The sequence below is a fragment of the Toxotes jaculatrix genome, chromosome 15 (assembly GCF_017976425.1).
Source record: "Toxotes jaculatrix isolate fToxJac2 chromosome 15, fToxJac2.pri, whole genome shotgun sequence".
NCBI lineage: Eukaryota > Metazoa > Chordata > Actinopteri > Toxotidae > Toxotes > Toxotes jaculatrix.
Window position 1 is genome coordinate 13,376,054 of NC_054408.1, and position 19,221 is coordinate 13,395,274.

Here is a 19,221-nt window from a genome sequence, read left to right on the forward strand (position 1 = left end):
ACTGGTGAATCTGGGCATCTGCAGCCAATCACAGACTCTTGAGTGTAAGTACAATAAAATTCTGAGGAGCTGCACATGGAATCCTATTGACTATTTTTTCATTGTCTGGATTTCAGTGTTGATTTGGTCTTTACTTCTGTTTTAGAGTGTTAACTCTGATACCATAATTTGTTTCCATCTCTTTCCACCTGTTTCTGTGTGGTTAAGTTTAGTATATAAAAAAAACATTTTCTGGGGACTAGTTTATTTAGTATTATGGTTTTAATTCATAGCCAGGACTGGTTTGTTATGGGTTCTCCCAGGCTACACAGGATGGTGGGAATGGAAGATGGAGGTCATGGTGATATAGCAAGGTCAGTTTTTAGCACTATTTGTTCTCCTTTACATAACTGAACACCATTCACTCATTACAAGCCTGATCACTGCTTTAGAAAGTGACAAGGTCCATGCCAACGGTGAAAGCACAGTGTCATGTACTGATCACTCTTGGTCAGGATTCAATGTTCTGCTGGAGCGAAGTTTATGAAACACAGGTCTGCTGCTTTAAAGCTGGCCTCCCTCCACCCATGTCTGTGTAAATACAATGTAATGAAACATTTTTCCCCCACAAGAGGAAAATAACTGCAGAGGGAAAAACTGCTCAAAAGAGAGAAGAGTCTGATTTCTCCTTTGGATCTCCTCATGCTCACACGTTTCCCGTTTGTTTGCATAGTAAATGGTAGTAAACAGGAAGTGTAAATATATGTTGTCACTGTGGCTGTAAAAAGATGCAATGACACGGTGCGTTTAAAAAACAAAACCGACCTTTTATTATTTTAACATGGTTGTGTTATGATGCCATCTCTGCCCACGTATTTCTTCATATTTATATATCTATAGAGATTTAACATGGCACAAGTTTATTTTTTGAAACAGTGCTGATGAGTGTAAACCAGGTAACATGTTTTTTTTTCCCGTATTTACAATAAAATGAAAGAAATGTACAAGACTCCATGGCATTACACAGCTTCAACATTAAGTACAGATACAATGTGATCCCTCTGTACAATCTAACATCATTAGGTTACAATTTTTTATTTCTCTTTTTTTTTATGAGTTCATGATCCATTTTGGCTTCAGCACATACATATTCCCCATCTTGACTCTTACCGCGGACCCTTGCTCACATGACTCACACCTTTCACCATGCTATCACAGCTAAGAGTTTCCTAATTCAAATAAAACTAACATCTAGACAGGGCAGGACACGCGTCTCTTCATGGTAGTGTCCAGTTTCGTCCCTCAACAGACCCCCAGCATGATTCCATCTTCCTCTACTAAATAAAATATAAAAAAAAAAAACATTCCTTGATTTCCTTCTTTGGCACACATTCCATCTCTTTCCATCTGCCATCGCTCAGTTGAACTCCCCCCCCTCCCATACACACACATTCACTTTAAAACAAACACACTTATAAAGCCAAGTTCATGAAAAAGTCTATCGGTTCTTGTGTGCTGCCAGCTCTTCGCCTTTGCTGCAGGGTGAAGACGCCCCTCCTCGCACCCTGAAATGAGAATCAGGGACGAAGAAGGTTCTTGATCGTAACACAGGAGCATCTGCAGACCTATACCCAGGAGTCAGGAGAACCGGGATACTGCTCTGCTCTGTAGGAAGGCCTCCGTGTGCTAGCGTAAAAGTCCACATAGTTGGTGGTGGATTTCAGTCCATGAGGCTGGGAACTGTAGTCGACTGTGGGTGGGTAGGTGATGACCTCCTCCAAGTACGGGTCGTCATAGCTGTGGGGATGCTGCAGGTACATTCTGTAGGTATCGTAGTTCCTCCTGCCGGGATCTTCTGTATAATACATAGGCTGCAAGGAAAGGTGACAGGTAGACTACAGTGAACAGGTTTTCACTGGAACAGGATTAAGAACCAGCAGTGACAAGTAACAGTACATTCACATTGTAAAAAAAACCCCAAAAAACAAACACTTACAAAACAAGACAGACATTTCAGCATTTACTATCAGTGGAGCTGTTGGATGTTGAGAGGTTTCACACCCCCAATTCCATAATAAATTACCATTGGTAACACAGGTGCTGCCAAATTGAACAATCTTAAGGATTATTACTTGAAGTACAGTTTTAAACAGCAGTTTAATGTACTGCACAATAAAATCCGACGTACAAGGGCTAACAAGTACTTTTACTATTGGTAGTAAATTTTTCTGATAATGCTCCTATAGTTTTACAGTACATAAGACAAAATTTATTGTGGCAGTGTTACTTTTACCCTTTAATGGAATGGAATTAGATTCTGGGAAAAATATTTATTCGCTTTCTCTCCGAGAGTTAAATGAGAAGATTGGTGCTACTCTCCTGTCTCTACTCTAAACAGCTAGAAACTAGAAACACAAACCAGTCTTCTGCGTAACAGCAATAAAATGTAACAACATAAACGGACATCTTAACAAAATGCACCTTTGTCTGGTTGAAGATTTTTTTAGACAATAAGCTAATCAATCACCTTCTAGCCCAAAGCTCTCCGGCCACTAATGCGGCAGAAAACTGCTTCAAGGTAAATGGTAGAAATCCAGATGATAGATGGAATTCTGTTTGTCTGTATTAAATGGGATAATGACTGCCTTCACACATTAGCTGGTCTAAATGTGATGGGATGAAGGACACAAGAGAACCCTCTCTTTGTCTCCCCCTTCTCCCCTCCCGCCTCCATCTCACTGTGCCCGTTATCTGAATGGGCACACATGGACGTGTCCCACAGTGACAGGTGCCTGAGACGCACCCAGACTATCCCAATCCTAGCAGTCACATTCACTCTAGCTCAGACAATAGCTGATGTGCTGGGTCATTCCCAGCATCGCCATTTATCTGCAGTGGAATATGTGTCAGTCTCTTTGTATTAGTGTAGTGGGGTGGAAGAGCCGCTCGTCCTCGCCAGGTTTATACAGTACAGTGGAAGGATCTCAAACAAGGGCCATGTACCAATACTATCAAACACTTCCTAGAAGAAAATGTTGAATCTCCAAGGAATGGGATGACACCTATAGTGGGCCTGGGGCAATTAGCTGATTAACTGATTGACCAACCAACTAAATTTAATAATTGGTTATTCTTTTTAGGCTATTTATTATGCAAAAATGATCTGGTTCCAGCTTCGCAAATGTGAAACTTGACTTTCACCACAAGACAGACTTGGTCTATGAGAGTTTGTGACAAGCATTTTTCTGTTTTCTGGTACTTTGATTGCTAAATTAATTGAACAAATAATCAACAGATCAATCGATAATAAAAATAATTGTTAGCTGCTGCCTTGGTGCAAAGGTTTACTCCACTTCCACACAGAACAACTTTGTATTACTTTATGCTAAATGTCCTGAATGTGTGTTACTGTATGTTACATGTGGTTAAAGTGATAATATTATATTATATTATGTCATTGTGAGTCACCTCTAACTACAGTATAAAGAATTTTATAATTAAATAACACTGTATGAAAAATAATAATTGTATAAATAATTGGTCCCATCTGATCTAATAATGCAAACTACAACATAAATAAGAGCTTATTCCCCACCCGAGTGGCTACCTCTGCAGGGCTGAATAAGAGCAGACATACCAGCAGCAGATAATTCAGAGCATTTATTCACCTGTGTTCTTCTGGGCTCCTCTCTTGTGGGTGATGAGTAGTAATATGAAGAAGGCTTTCCAGACCCTGGGAAAAAAAGCAACAATAGAAAGTGTGTTGCTGTACATCAAACAGTGGGACCTAATGCAAACACGCTGTGAAAAAGTCTGCACATACCCAGAGGGCGAATGTCTGTATTTAGATAGAGCGGGATCAAAAAATGCTATGCTGAGCTGGGGAGAGAAATAACACCAAATGATAGCTGGCTGCTGCTGTGCTGTTGTTTACACAGCCCATGGGATGGGTATTTTCTCTGGCACTTTATTCAACCAGCGGAATCCTGAAACTCAATTTCCACTTTGCTACGCAATACATGGACTGCGGAGGCTGCGGCTCATTTTGTTTACTTTGCCCTCCCCCTTGCTCCCACCAACCAGCGTAGGCTGGCAGGAGCTCTCGTCGGGCTGTAGTAAGTCTCGGTGCCCACTCAAGTTGCAAGCTGCAGCTTGGGCCTACTGACAATGGCACCATTGTAATGTGTGTGTCCACCACTGGCTGCTCGGTCCAGTTTACTGTTGTGCAGACCATCTCCACCACAACAAAAAAAAAAAAAAAAAAAAAAATTCAAACTGAAGCTGCTTTCACACATGCACCGCAACCCAACGTTTTCTAGACATTACCCAGAGGAGCTGTATGTGTGAACACAAATATCAGTTGAACCAGACGTAAATGGACTTTAGCTAGCTCCCTGGTACAAAGTCCATGTAATGTCTGACTGAGCCGATGTGTGAATAGAGCACGTGATTGTCTGGAGAATTCACAGTGAGCGAATGGGTGGGTTGAAGACATTTATATCCTGCCTCCTGCACACTGTACCAAGCAGCCACCACCCTTCGCCTAAACCAAAGTGAATGTTTCCAATAGGTGGGAATGCGTCTAGAATGGACAGTCTCTCGTTGTGTGCTGCGTGTGTGAAAGAGCAACTCTGGATGACGCCCAGACCTGATTCTCAGGACACTGTCCAGAATTCATATGTGAAAACGGCTTGACTGTCTCAGGGCTCGCAGGCTTTGGTGGAGATGATAAGAGAGGGGTGTCTTGGCAGGGAGAGGAGAGTGACCGTGGACTCTGCTTGGAGTGTTAGGGGGGATAAAATAGATAACATCCTGCACAGAGAGGACCAGAGGGTAGCCTGTGATTGCAGTCTGGTGCAGAGAGTGGATATGAATTGAATAAAATTTTAAGGAGTACTAATATACAAGCTGTATGCACTGTCAATGGCTTTCAGATGTGTGCACTGTTTGTGTACCTGTATACTGATTTTTATGAATACTGTTGTCCCCTTGGTAATTATAAAATTGCATAGTTGACTGTGCTCTCTGATAATCTTTGATAGTGTCTCTATGCTCTTTGATGCCCAGCATTGCAGGAGACGACGTGGCACTGGCAGCTGTGAAGAGAAAAACACATTTCAACATTAAATTCCAGAGGTTTTCCTGTTTCACTGGTGGTGTCTATTTTCATCTGGCCGGGCCTGTGGCTGAAAGAACCTACCAGGGTGGTTGACTGGGGACATTTGAATGGTGCTGGTGGGGAGCGTGGGCTGAGACTTAAACCTGTCTCTTTCAAGTGTTGACACTGGAGTGAGGAAATGGTTTTGGTTCCATCCATCCTGTCGGGGAAGCGCAGGGAGGAAAAAGCAGTGCTTTGATTAATCAGAGCAGCGCTGGATGTTGTAAAACACATGTGTGGTATTTTTAAATATGCCCGTTCTTTGGTCACAGAGGAAATATTTTACTGTGCTGTGTGGTCCACAGTAAGTCCACATTGTTAAAAGACACAGTTAGCAACCTTTCCACGTTCTAAACCTTTGGTATTTATAAGACATCTTTCTTTCAAGTTAAAACTTGCTGCACACGTGTAACAGTATCACTAATATAAAAAAACTATGTGTACTAAAACATGTATGATTTATCAACTGTGCACAGGCAACATTAGACTGGTGCCAGTTTAACAGAACCATCATGGGTATCATTAATTACTGTTGTTATTAATCCCAATGGCCTTACTTTTTTGTAGATGGTACGGAGATCCCGGTACTGCCACAGTGTGTTCAGCACCTGAGCAGCTGCCTTAACCACCTTCATAGAGTATCTGAAAAACATATTAAAACAGTACTTGAATCACATTAACCTAATTATAAATTACACTGTAAATATTGTAGGACAGTATGATTGATGGAAAAGAGTGTCCTCAGTCTGTGGAACATTACTGAATATATAGTGGGCTAGAAATAGCTGCTGCCATCAGTCCACAGGGACATACAACCTCAATGCACACAAAACCACCTTCCCTGTGGCTATGGCTTCTCCTTCTCCAAGCATTTAGACTCCTGTGTCTGTGTGTGTGTGTGCTTGAATGTGTTTGGGTAAAACACCCACAGTCCAATGTCCAGGACAGTCTGTGCAGCCCAGCCACCAGCCACATATTCCTGATAACTGTTTGGGTGAACGTTTGAGGCATGTGTTTGTACCACCCGTGTACTCTAGACTCACAAAAAGCGTTTGGACAAATACATGTTGCTGTAGCACACCTGTCTCCTCTGCCCTTGGTGATGTTGACCAGCTTCTCGATGCCACCCGTGTCGGCCAAGGCCTTGGCGTTCTCCATGTTTTTGCTGGTGACCTCGTGCAGGGTGCAACAGATGGCTGCCACGGTCTCGTCTGACAGCAGGGTGGTGTTTCCCCCGGGGAGACGGTTGACCAGGTCCCTCATAGCATACTTTCCTGAGAGGGTGGAGGGAAAGCGAGACATGCAGCTAATACGTTATGACACACTGTACAGCAGGTTTGTGGGCAGAAGTGTATGCACAAAGAGAAGAGGGGGAAGTTGCCACACATACATTCATTCACCGTATTTTAAAATTTTTTTACATAAACTTAAGTGGATGTTTAGGCCACAGAGACCTAAACTACATTATGCACTTTGCGTATTATAAATTATATATTCATTTTGCTTGAAACTGAAGTGAGGTAGGCAGTTTTCTTAAATGACATTGTATTATAACTGCAAGGGCGTTGGCGTGTGTGCATCCTAGTGTTAAAAAAGGGATTGTTTCCCCTCTCTCCTTCAGCAGAGCAGCCCAGCTGAAGGACCTGGATACGCGCAGCACAACCCCCTCCTACATACACACAACCAAAAGCACCTTAAACCAACACTGCAGCTCCACCTCCCTCTGCCTACAGGCGTCATCCCTGCCTTGCTGGAACTGTAACTCCTCATTAATTCCACACAGAGAGAGCACATAAAAACTTGTTTCTCATTGAAGGAGACTGTTTCATGGAACAGAAACGTCTGGAGTGAGATAAAAAGAAAAATAACAACCAGCAGTAAAAATTACCACAAAATAAGCTTGATTCTGTTTCTGATTTGGTCTTAAAAATGGATTTCAAACACACTGTTAAACAATATTCATGTTGTCAGTAAGCACGTCATGCAAAAAATGAAGCTGTCTTGAATGTAATGCATTGAATGTACATGTCAATATTGAATCAAATCTCAACAATACTGAATGTCCTACACTGTCTATTGGATATTAGTATAATTTTGATAATGACAATGTATTTGTAATGCACATCAGTATAATATGTGAATGAATTTTGCATTGTCACTGTGCATGTAGCCAAGAACCCATGTACAACACGGTGCAACATGAGCAAGAGTTACATTGTTTAACAGGGCAAAGGTAAGGTCAGTATAAAGAATCTTCATGTTTGTTTATGATTTTATTCAGCCCAGCTGAACCCATCACAGTCTGAAAAGTTGTGCAACAGTGTGACTCCTAACCTATGAGTTCCTTGTTCCTGACATCCAGTGCCATGTTTCTCAGAGCAGTGGCAACCGAACACACCACCCTGTCGTTATCCATCCGCAGGAGCTCCACAAGGATGGGCAGTCCTTTCTCCTTACGCACTGCTGCACGAATGTATGCTGCAAACTGCACAAAAAAGGCATTAAAACTTTAAAAGGGTCGCGACGTCACACAGGAAAATGGATGGTCTTGAGGTGCACATTTTTAGCATTTGTTATTCCAAGTGTAAAACAGACGTCCACTTTGATGAGGTGAACTGTAAAATCCTTTCTTAAACAGTTGAATAGATGTTTTGTCTCCTAGGACATCACATTTAACAGTGTATATAATGTCAGAAGAGAATGTGTGTATTTCTTTGTGTGCGCACAAATACACTGGTACTGTACCTTCCAGTTGCCAGCTGACAGGTTCTGAAGGGACCCAGCCGCGCCCTCCAGAGTAGCAGGATTTGAGCTCTCAGCCAGCAGTGTCAAGTAAGGCTTAACCACAGCAGGGTGCCATAGCATCTCTGCCCCCTTGGGAGACTTGGAGAAGCCAGGGATGGGTCCCACACCGTCCCACTGGACAAACAACCAAAGTGTTTAGTCAGCCTGCTCACAGGCTGGACTTTTTGGAAATTTTGAAGATGTGACCATTTACAGTGCAGAACAAAATAGGCTGTATGGTTTCTGTGTGTGGTCCATACTACTTGCAAAAATGTCTTTATTATTACAAAAAACCCCACCAAGTTCCTTTGACCTTGACATACGGTACATGTTGAAAAAAAAATGGACAATGCAAACCTTTTGACAATTTGGATACCACTCTGAGCCTCTATTAAAAAGAGCCACACTCACCGTGTCTTCCTGCAAGCTCTTTTTTTTCTTCTTTTTCTTCCTGCCCCAGCAGCTGGAATCCACCTCTTTACTGGGTGACTCGTTGCCCAGTAAGCCGTCCAGCTCCTGCCCCCCAATCAGTCGGGATGGGGGCATCTCCAGCTCCAAACGATATGACAGATTCCTTAGAGTGCAAATACAGTTCTCCACAATCTGAAGGCAGGCAGAGGAAGAAAGAGGTTTGGGTGGGTAGCTATAGCATCGGCTTTCAAAATCACCATGACAAAAGTTACAATACAATAAACTCTGTGCAGCACGCTACAGTATCTACAGCCAATGTGTGGTACACAGCCCTGCTATTCACTGCGTTACAAATCAATTAGATATGGAACCCAAGGGTCTCCAGTTAGAAAGAATATCTGGACCAGAGCAAATGGATTTAATTCCACGGTGCTTGAGCTCTGTACAGGCTTTACCCCACAGAATGTCAATGAGAATATATGTTTGACAAAATGAACAGGTCCAGTTCCCACGGGAGACGATCTCCACAGTACAGATAAGCCACTTGACTTTTTATGTCTTTTACGGTGCGCAGATGTATGTCTAAGAGATTTGATTTAATTCCTACTGCTGTGTAGGAATTAAATCAGTGAAAAAAATGTTCATATACTGTACAACGGGTCAATGAGCTAGTCTACTGGATTCTGAATGTCCACCATTGTGCATGTATGGGTTGTGCTTTGGGAGACAAAGCACATGAAACACTTGCTGTTGGCTGCTGTGAGGGTCATTCAGACACAGGCAATAAAATGATTCAAACAGAGTAAGTAGGATTTTTCCCCAGAGTCTCTTATCATGTGGCAGCATGTTTTCCTCTTGGCTAAGTGTGTGTATCTGTGTGTGTTTGTGTGGGTGCCTTAGTGCGTACCTTGCTGTCGAAGTCAGAGGTGTTTACACAGGCTTTGATGACGTAGAGTAGTGAGTCAACCAGGCCCTCACAAATGCGCATCTGTTTTCTGGCCTCCTCACCAGCTGAACTCAGGTTCCTTTTAAAAAGCACACACGCGCGCACACACACACACGCGCACACACACACAAATTAGGCCTTTGATTTGGGTCTTTGCTCAACAAATGAGCATATGTAAACACACAAAATGACAGCTGTGTGTGTGTCTGTTTGTGTGTGTCCCACTTGAATGTGTAATGTGGGTTTTGCCATCCCCATACACCATCAATAATGTATGAAGCGTGTGTGTGGTCTGACTGAAGTCATTGTAGTACTTTACTAAGTAAATATGGAACTAAATGTGCTCGTGCACACATATAACCATACCTTTGCACAACCACACAGACACAGACACAGGCACAGACACACACACACACACAGTTCAACTGGCTGTCACCAATTAAAGGCTGAGCTCTACATGCAGCATGTCTTCAAAGGAAGAAGCCCCAGGAGAGAAGCTAGGGATTATTACATCATCTTTGACTGTAATAGTCTATGAAATGGTGGCTTTGAAACAAAGATGGGTCAAAATTCTTGCTGTCTGACTAAAACATGCCCAGTCAATTACCAAAAGTGTCATTTTCCTTTGATGTTGGATATTAAAGCCACTACTTAAGATAAAAAACACACCATTCTGATACTAAGCTATGGAAATGCAACTTTGATTGGTATCTAAAAATGAATGAAGTTTTATGTGTTTATGGTGGGTCTCTCCAGTCTTTCTTCAAAGACCTCATTATGGGGGCAGCCGTGACGCATCAAGCTAAGAGTGCGGCTTTGGACTTTGGTCCGGCCTGAGATCGGTCGTGGGTTCGATCCCTCAACCAAGCGCAAAGGTGGTGAAGGAGACGCGCCTCCCCTGCCTCTGCGACCATGGCTGTGGTGCCCCTGAGCAAGGCACCGATCCACCCCAGCTGCCCGGGCGCCTCACTAGACAGCCCCCTGCCCCAGCGTCTCTAGTGCATGTGCATGCTTGTGTGTGTGTTGCAGAGAGTAATTTCACCACGAGGGATCAATAAAGTAATTAAAATTAAAAAAAAAAAAATTAAGCCACAGTGTGAGGGCACTGCCCACTAGATGTAATAGCATCAGATATCCACAGTGGGGTGCTAGTGCCAAGTGTGTTCATCAGGTGGTTTACCTCAGGCAGCCTGTGGTGTTCCTCAGCACCAGGGAGGAGTGAAACTTCAGCTTGTGGTCGTCGTCGAAGGTGGAGCTGCTCCATCCAGAGTGAGGGATGATCACAGTGTTGGTCAGAGTCGTTAAGGCGTCCCGAATGATTGTCATCTTGACAGCATCACATGACGACAGGTTCCACAGCACCCCTGCGGAGACACCCACATGCAAACACAGGCACTGAGAAACAGGCACGCAAACCTCCAGTTATGTCAGCTGTCATGTGCAGTTAGGCTAACCCAACGGAGAAACCAACAACTTGTGCTTTTAATAGCTCAGTTTCTGAGGATGTGTTCACGAACAAAGGCATACAAATAAGCAGAGACAGACACGCACACACAGTGAAAATACTCCTCTTCAGAAATGAACCACGACTCTAGCATCGAGGCATCAGACATTCATATCAAATTTCATCTAGGCAGAATATCCTTGGGGCGAAGATTATTTGCTTGAAATGAAAAAAAAGGAGAAAAAAAAAAGGACTAGGCGGGGATCCATATGGCACAGGCTCAGTCATTTGAAATGAAATATAAATAATGTAAAGTCTTTAGAAATTATGCCATCAGTTCCCTCAATTCAAATATACTTTTGGTAACCACTGATAATCAGGAGCAGTCCTGGCAGCCTTTGATGGTGCATCTGTCGAGGATTAGCCGGCATGTAGCGTGTTCTTCTAATTAGATGGCTCTAGCTGCTGGGCTTATACTACAGGCTAACTTCTGCAGGGTACCAGTAACCTTGGAGGAGGCTAATGCCGCACGAGCTGGAATCAACTGTAAAGATGCAGGACTACATACGTGACCAATACTCAAATCCAGTGGCGCCACAGCAAAATGTTAAAGTGCATATACAGTATGCGTGCATGTGTGTTAGTGGTCCAAGTGTAATTAGTTCATGACTTATGCATGATGTTTACATTTCTGCAATTGTTTTTGCTCTTCAACTAGCTAACCCTGGTATGTAAATACAGAACACAGTACGTGACCTACAGACCAGGGCATGCTGTTACACTGAACTCTGTCTGTGTTTGTATATGTATTTTGTTTACAAGGACACCTCACCAGGAGAGGTCATAAATAATTATTCATTTTCCTGACTTCTTCTTTCTCAGCCTCCACTGTTTACTCTCCCAACACGCCGTTCCCCTTTCTTGCTAATTGAACCAGTGGAGATGGTAATAATCCATAATATGGCTCCGGAGCCCAACTCAGACGCAGTGCTGGCAAGAAGATATATAGACAGATTTACATGCCCGCCAAACAGTGTTTCTGCCAGTCATTTAATCAACAGTCATTTCACTTACCATTATCCTTATTAAGATTATGTCAAAGTACTTTAAACCCCATTAAAATCCTTAAGTGAACTTTCATTGTTTCATTTTTATATTGACAACATATCAAGGCAAAGATGAGAGTGGAGTGATAGTTGGCTCTTGAGCATTAAAATGGAACATGTGCTATTTATTGGAGCTTGCTATCAGTGTGTGTGGCTGCATGCCCAAACCATAGCATCAGGTGGACTACCACTGCTATACTCAGGGAGAGGAATCCATTTCAATCAAATCCTTCTGTGGTGATTGAGCTCTGCTCCTCGCGCAAGCACATTCAGGTCTGTGTTTGCCTTTCTCACAGGCTACTTGAGTTACTTGAGTTGCCCTGAAATAGGATCACTAATGCAGAGATAACACATAAATTCTCACGCTTGCTTGACCAACTGACCATCCCGGTTCTTTTAACTCCACAATCCGCCTGCCCTAGATAAGTTCCTCCACACCCACTCTAATGTCAATTTGTAGAAATTAAAATTCTCTGCAGGATTTCAGTCCAGTCCTGTGGAGGCGGAGGCATGCCGGAGAAATCATTGAAGTGTGACTGACAGCGATGTCAGTGGTGTAACACTGGCAGCAATACTGACAGTCAAATGGAGCAGACCTGTGTGAGTAACTCTGCTTAGTGGCATGTTCCCTGGTGCCTTGGTCTGGCTTTTAAACACTGACCTATGATAAACACACCCAGGCCCAAAGTCCATCCAAAGCTAAACTACAGAGAGTGCAATCATGGAGAGGTTCAACAAAGAGATGCTGAAAAATATGAAGCTGGTTAAAATGTTCGTAACAGCTGCTGAAGCACTGATCCAAGAATTAACTGAACTGAAAACTAGATGGACATTTCTTTTGACTTGTGGCTGCTCAGCTGTAACAGGTTCTGGGGTTTTGATTCAATACAGCGAGGATGAATGTCAAAAGATCACTGATCAGGAACTAACACTGAGCCAGGTACATTGGGCCATCACTGAATGTCTGTGGCTGACTGTTGGTCACTAAGTTTGCAATGTGTCTGGCACTAGACTAGTTCATTGTCAACCTCCTGCATCACAGCCCAAAGTTCATGGAATCTACTCAACAGTCAAACTGCTTTCAAGAGCTTTCAAACTCATATCAGTACCAAAATAGGTTTCCCTTTCCCCCCCCCATAGGTTTCCCTGTAACTTGGCCCTCCAGTTATTATTTTGATTATACATAGGCATCTACACATATCAGACCCCTAGGTGTTGAGCACTAACAAGTCTGACACACTTTATGTGCTAGAAATGTTGCTTCATATTGCAACACAACCAGATGCTGAGGAAGTTGGCAGAGCTGTTGGATAAGTTCGGGATGGGGGGCAAACATCTCCTCAGATCACCATTGTCCCCTCTTTCCCTTTGTTAAGCCTGGAAAGAATGTACAGAAGACAGCAGCAGGAAAGACAACATCTCTGCTTACTCCTGAGATCACACAAACAACTCTTAGACCAGATGTCAGAATGTGGTCCACAGCTGCCAAGAAGATCCTCATCACTGAACTTTCTGTCCCTTGGGAGAAGTGGATACCAGCAACACGAGTTCAAGCAGCTCAAGTAGCCTGAACTGGCAGCGGAGTGCAATGAGGCTGGTTAGACCGCAACAACTCACCCAGCAAATCAGAACTCCAACTCCTCTGTGCATCTAGTATGAGTGCGGTAAGCCTACAGAGGGCCATCAAAGAACTGGCAGAGGAGGCTGAGAAGTCAGGCTACTGGTTGTGGCTGCGGAGGAGGGACAGTTTCTGAGGCTCAGTACCACAAAAAGGGCAGCTGAATGGGGTGGTGGGGAGACCTCCCTAACTGCCCACTTCTCCCCCACTGGGAGATATTCTGGGTAGGCAGCGAAACATCATTAAATGGTGGCTCCGGCTGACGACCCTGCAGCTGACCCAGTGTGCAGCAATATAGGTGCAGCAGGCAACAATGCCAAGCAGGAAGAACGCTACTGTTACAAAATGTGGAAGTAGTTTGACCATGGTCAAAAATATACACAGTCAATTAGATAAAGTACTACATATGTTATTATGGTCTCATGAAGACTGGAGAAAAAGCAAAAACAAAACAGCAGGATAGTGTTAAAATATGTCACCTTCATTTCAGTGTTTTGTTTTATATTTTATGTAATATCAAAAACAGGTTAACAAAAAATTGCTTTTGTGAGTGTGTGTCCATGCGAGTGCCAGTTTCAAGTGTCAAGTGTCCCCACTATCTGAGCTAATAACAGTGCTATGGGCTTGGCCTTTTGAGCTTAAGGGCTGTTTGAAGGCAGCACAATAACCGCAACAGCTGCTGGAAGACAAGGCAGGTATGGGAGCTAAGATCATGTTGTGTGTCCCCCACACCATGACCCCTGACCCGTAGCAAGGGGTGGCCTGTTCCTGTAGCTAGCCCTAATGAAGCATAGCTGACACCTGGACCTCACAGGGGGGAGTCGAGAAGGAGCCACTGACACAACAGGAGCTTGACAACCGGTGAACTTCTTAACTACCTTAGACAGCACTGCTTGAGAAGGTGTTATAATTCAGATTGTTAGTATTGCTCAAACTGTGCTTCGTAAGTGGAAAGGAGCTGTGGGTGAGTGATTGAGCTCTATTTGCTCCACTTAAAGCTATGGTGTGGGGTGCCCTTGTCATCCACCTGAAAGCTCTTTATGTGGATTGTTCTCATCAGCTGTAATTCAACCAGAGGTGATGCAGCAGTACTGACCTTTTCTAATTGCTCCCCATCCTGGGGCCTGCACTACCAATTAGCCGCAGCAGGCTCTCTGACTAGTGGATGAAAAGGGAAAAACAGAGCTCACACTAAAGCTGCTGTCTCTGATTGGGCAATACATGTCTGTTCAGCCTTTTGAAATTTGAATGAAGGGAGTGTAGGGAGAGAGATTTTTTTGTGGTTCTCGGCCATGAACCCGTGTACTTAATTGTTCTATAACACAGGCACAAGTGTGAGCAGAGACGAATTATGTTCATACTTGATTATTTCTCCTATGGTATGTGTTAAGCAAAGACATAGACACTTACATACAAAACTGAAGACAATCTCTTCCCAGACAATATACAAATGCTTCAGAGTGTTTTGTTTGTACCCCGGCTGTATTGTTTTCCCTCAGGGCCGCTGGACTGAAACCATGTTAGAGCGAGGGCTGAAGTCAAGCACAAACAGCTGACTCAGCCACCTGGGAGCCAAATGTCTTGGCTTGCTTATTTCTGTAGCGCTCCACCCTGATCCAAAACAACATGGATTTATACCCTGTTTGCAGAGCACAGACAACACACAAATACAACCATGCCGTACATAGTCCAATGCAAAGAAGAGGAGTCTGATAAGCAGACTGTCAGGGACAATTTTCAGACAGAGAATGAGCTAAACCTCTCTGCAGTCTAAGTAATAAAAGAATATGAATCCTGTGGAAAAGTGCTTTCATTTCTTTGCATGAATCACATGCAGGGGTGACAGCAGTAGAAGCACCTTAAAGAAAAGCCTCCGTGAATCAATTAGTACAACATTTTTGATCTTAGGATAGACCACAGTAAGCAGCCAGTTTAACTGTTTAGTTAGAGTATCTTAATTCACTCTGAGAGCAATATTGTATATTGAACCACAACATGTAGGAGCAGACAACCATGTAGCTACATTTAGATACCATCAAAGCCATGAGCAACCTATTCCACGCAGTACTGTAACTACCTCTCCTAAAACAGGTTTATCAGGTAAATAATTCATCATGTTTTGCACAGGCTGTGTAACAACCCTGTCCTGCTGTGACCCCCATGATGGATCTCCTAAGGCCCTGGTGCGGAAATGGCCCCCTGTCTAAAGTCTAAAATGACTAATCAATACACATTTTATTGCCAAAATGAGTGACAGCTGATTCAGTGTCTTCTTATGAACCACATTGCTCAATAAAATATACAGGATAAGATGACGAGTTGATTACTGATTAGTCCGTCAACCAATAATTCGAAAGCAATGTTGGTAATTGATCACTTGTTTCATTTATTTACCATGTAAAGATTTCAAATATTCTCTGGTTGCAGGTTCTTAAATGTGAGGATTTGTTGCTTTTTTACTGTTGTGCCCTCAGTTGCCCATTTTTTTGAGTGCAAATTAGATTGAATTGATGAAAGGAAATGAAAGAATGTTGTAAAGTTTCATCATTTTGTGGAAAATACTGCACACATTTTCAAAGATGTGGGGCTAAAACTCCATCAAGCTTAGAATTTGAGACCTCCCCCACCTGACTTACCTGTGACAAGCTCCCGCACTTCTGCATCTACCGTCTTTCTCAGCAGGCGGAGCAGGGCTGGGATGCCTCCTGCATTCCTCACAGCTATCTTATTGTCATCCATTGCTTTGCCATAAACAAGGTTCCTCAGAGCTCCACATGAGTTTCTCTGGACCTCAAGGACCTTGTGGTCTAGCAGATCCACCAGGTGTTTAATTCCTCCCAGCCGACACACCTATAGACAGGGCGAATGAGATCACACACCATTTTCTGATGGGAAATGATTCTGACTAGTGGTCAGAATTTTTCAGCTTATATATTTTGAAAAGCAAAATCATGAATTTATTCATATGACAAGAGAATCTACACACAGGGAATGTATTCATACCAGATACAAATTATTTGGAAAAATAATGCTAGTCTATGACTGCAGAAAAAGCCTTAACAACAGGAGATGGTAGTTTGAAAGATTAAATTTACATTTTCTTCTGGAGCAAAGAATGAAGTCTACTTGAAAAAAAAATCTTATCAAAACAAGCTTCCTGCTTTTCATTGCCTAGTATGAATCATTTTATAATATGCTATTATTTGGCAGAATAAAGAGAATAAAAACACATTCTTCATATCTGATGTCTTATTCGTCTGTCTGTGCCTTCCTATCAAAACTCTACCTCTTTCACCAAAATGAATTATGTTGAGAAAGGATAAGATTGACCTTTAATGTTTGAAGGAAAAAAAACGTGGAATGATGGATTCCTGTATGTCTACTTTCTTTCTTTCTTTCTTTTTACTGATGCTGTATGCTGTGGGCATTTTTCATTGGCTTATGATATGACTGTGCAGTGTGAGTGTGTCTTGGTGTCTGTGTGAGTGAATCTGCAGTAGATTTAATCTCTACAAAGGCTGTGAAGCCCCTGCTGAGTCGTTGTTTCCAGTTCTTTTTTTTTTTTTTGTCCCCCATCTTGTGCTGACACCTCTGGAGGCAGTACAAGCTCCCTGCTAAACTGTGAAAATCCAGAGGGAGTCTGTGACTGAAGGGTCAGAACTGAAAACTAGGGTTTGGCTTCACAAATGATCAGCTGAATGCTGGCTGGAAGCTGTACCCGTGAGGCTGTACTTACACACTAAGTATACTTAGATGCTAGAGCATAGCTAAAAATTGGCTTTTAAAGGAAAATTACTGTCAGAATAGGTTTATAGGCCCAGCCATCAGTTCTTTTGGTTATGATGCTGAGGTCTTGGAATGGGGCAAAAACACACAAATATGGCATATTATGCAATAGGCAAGAGTGAGAAGCCAGTAGATTTGGCAGATCAACTTTACTGGCAGATAAAACCAAAAGTGAGCCTTAATGTTGCTAATAATCTCTCACTGCACAGGCAAAGCCTTTGTTTTCGCTTCCAAATGAATATAACTTCATTTGGGGTCTGGACAATTTTTTGTGATGTTGGTGAATTTGAGTGGAACAGAACAAATGGATGGAACTTCTAAAATAAAAAATTATAATAAGCTACAGCTTCCCTTTAAACATGACACAACTAGCACTGATAAATGCACAAAAATGTTCATATTGTGCAATAATTATCTAAAATTAAGGTGGTTAAGTAAAGTCATTCCACTAAGAGACAGTATACGATCAGCACAATGCCCACAGTGCCTACCTCAGCCTTGATTCGATTATCGCCAAAGCACAGGTGCTGCAGATAGGCGGCTGCGTTGGCCTGCACTGAAGGGAAGTGGTGCTGCAGCATGTGAATCACCTCTGTTAGCTCTGGGTCACGCCACGCAAACTCCCTAGAAACACAGGTGGGGCACAAAGGTATCAGCATGACGACGGAGACAGTAATACAGTTGTCTCCTTAAAAACTGAGGGCACAGTTTCCCTCAAAATGAATACTTCAGCACCTCAGGGCAAACTGATAAGTCCAGGAAATTACATTCACATCTGGTTTTATGTAACAATCCACTTTGGTCACACTTGGATTACTACTGTTCTGTATGCAGTACACTAAAGTAAAAAAGTGCAGAATGTATCATTTCTTGACTGCTCTTGAAATATACACGCAAAAAGTCAATTTAAAAAAACTTTTTGCAAATTTGGTTGCAAATCTACTAGCACGTTACTTCTCTAAATTTCTTTTGTCTTACATTTGATAAAGAAAATATAACTTGCAAAGTAAGATAGAGTAACAGCTACATACATGGATCTGAAACTAGGTGACAAAAGGAGTTTAAGTTGTGGCAGAAATGCTATTGCCTCATTGTGAATTATAGGCTATAAGACCCCAGGGTGGTCAAACTGCTTCCAAAGTTGGAAAACACATTCCAAGATCTTCCTGAGGAGAAATCCTGTTTGAATAGACCTGAGTCATGGCGGTCCCTCCGGTGCACTCACTTCAAGTAGTTCGAGTAGTTACACTAAAGGGTGTAAACAAAGCTCCCAATGTACAAGAGCACGGGTTTACTGCAGGGGTCAACCCACTCTCTACACTTACACACGTCTGTACGACAAGTGCTGATGCAGCACTTCAGTGCATGTGAGAATGTATTGTTAAATGGCCAAGGCACAGTAGAGCCGGTTTAATGGCTAGAGCTGCGTGTGACTACCCAGGGGGCCCTCTGTTTGAATAGTAAGTGGACACCAGTGTTGACCCAGCAGAACAGGGACGCCTTGTAAGCATAAGTAGTCCCTTTGGAAGGCTGGTTTGAGCTGCGCTACACAGGTTTAACCTCAGGCTACATCTAGTAGTTTAGAAGCACAGCATTTTACGAAGAAGTGACCAGTTCTTACCTGGGATCCTTCTGAATGCTGTCTATGGAGGGTGAGCGGGTGGCACCATCGTCCATGACAACAGGCTGGCGAGCATAGTTTGGATCGGAGGGCCGGTACTGTGCTGAGCGATATGGATCAGCATAGGTGGCTGCTGTGTTAAGCGCATAGTTGTTTCTTTGGTAGGTCATGGCACTGCGCTGGCTGGATGTCCGCTGGAGACTCCCCACACCTGAGAGCCAAACAAAAAAACAACAGCAAAAAAAAAAAAAAAAACCCCACAACCATTTAGAGAAAAATTATCAACATTAATAACACGTGCGAGCTGACAAGATTAGCAGCATTCAGACCTTTTCAGCTAAACTGTGAGCTAAACCGGTGTGAGCTAC

At 42.9% G+C, this 19,221-nt stretch overlaps 1 protein-coding gene across 4 annotated transcripts in view; it reads right to left on the reverse strand.

Annotated features, from left to right (window-relative positions):
- Positions 1-791: 791 nt before the first annotated feature.
- LOC121194254 (plakophilin-4-like) overlaps positions 792-19,221 on the reverse strand; it is a 75,509-nt gene continuing 57,079 nt past the window's right edge. For all 4 annotated transcript variants that reach the window (XM_041057007.1, XM_041057005.1, XM_041057006.1 and 1 more), the window contains 14 exons: positions 18,854-19,064; positions 17,724-17,856; positions 16,083-16,296; positions 10,459-10,642; positions 9,240-9,357; positions 8,333-8,524; positions 7,883-8,056; positions 7,472-7,622; positions 6,219-6,411; positions 5,695-5,779; positions 5,180-5,297; positions 4,935-5,075; positions 3,648-3,712; positions 792-1,850 (listed from right to left, as the gene is read on the reverse strand). In XM_041057007.1, coding sequence (XP_040912941.1) covers positions 1,605-1,850; positions 3,648-3,712; positions 4,935-5,075; positions 5,180-5,297; positions 5,695-5,779; positions 6,219-6,411; positions 7,472-7,622; positions 7,883-8,056; positions 8,333-8,524; positions 9,240-9,357; positions 10,459-10,642; positions 16,083-16,296; positions 17,724-17,856; positions 18,854-19,064 — 2,225 coding nt within the window. In that variant the 3' untranslated portion in view covers positions 792-1,604. The remainder of the gene's footprint in view (positions 1,851-3,647; positions 3,713-4,934; positions 5,076-5,179; positions 5,298-5,694; positions 5,780-6,218; positions 6,412-7,471; positions 7,623-7,882; positions 8,057-8,332; positions 8,525-9,239; positions 9,358-10,458; positions 10,643-16,082; positions 16,297-17,723; positions 17,857-18,853; positions 19,065-19,221) is intronic.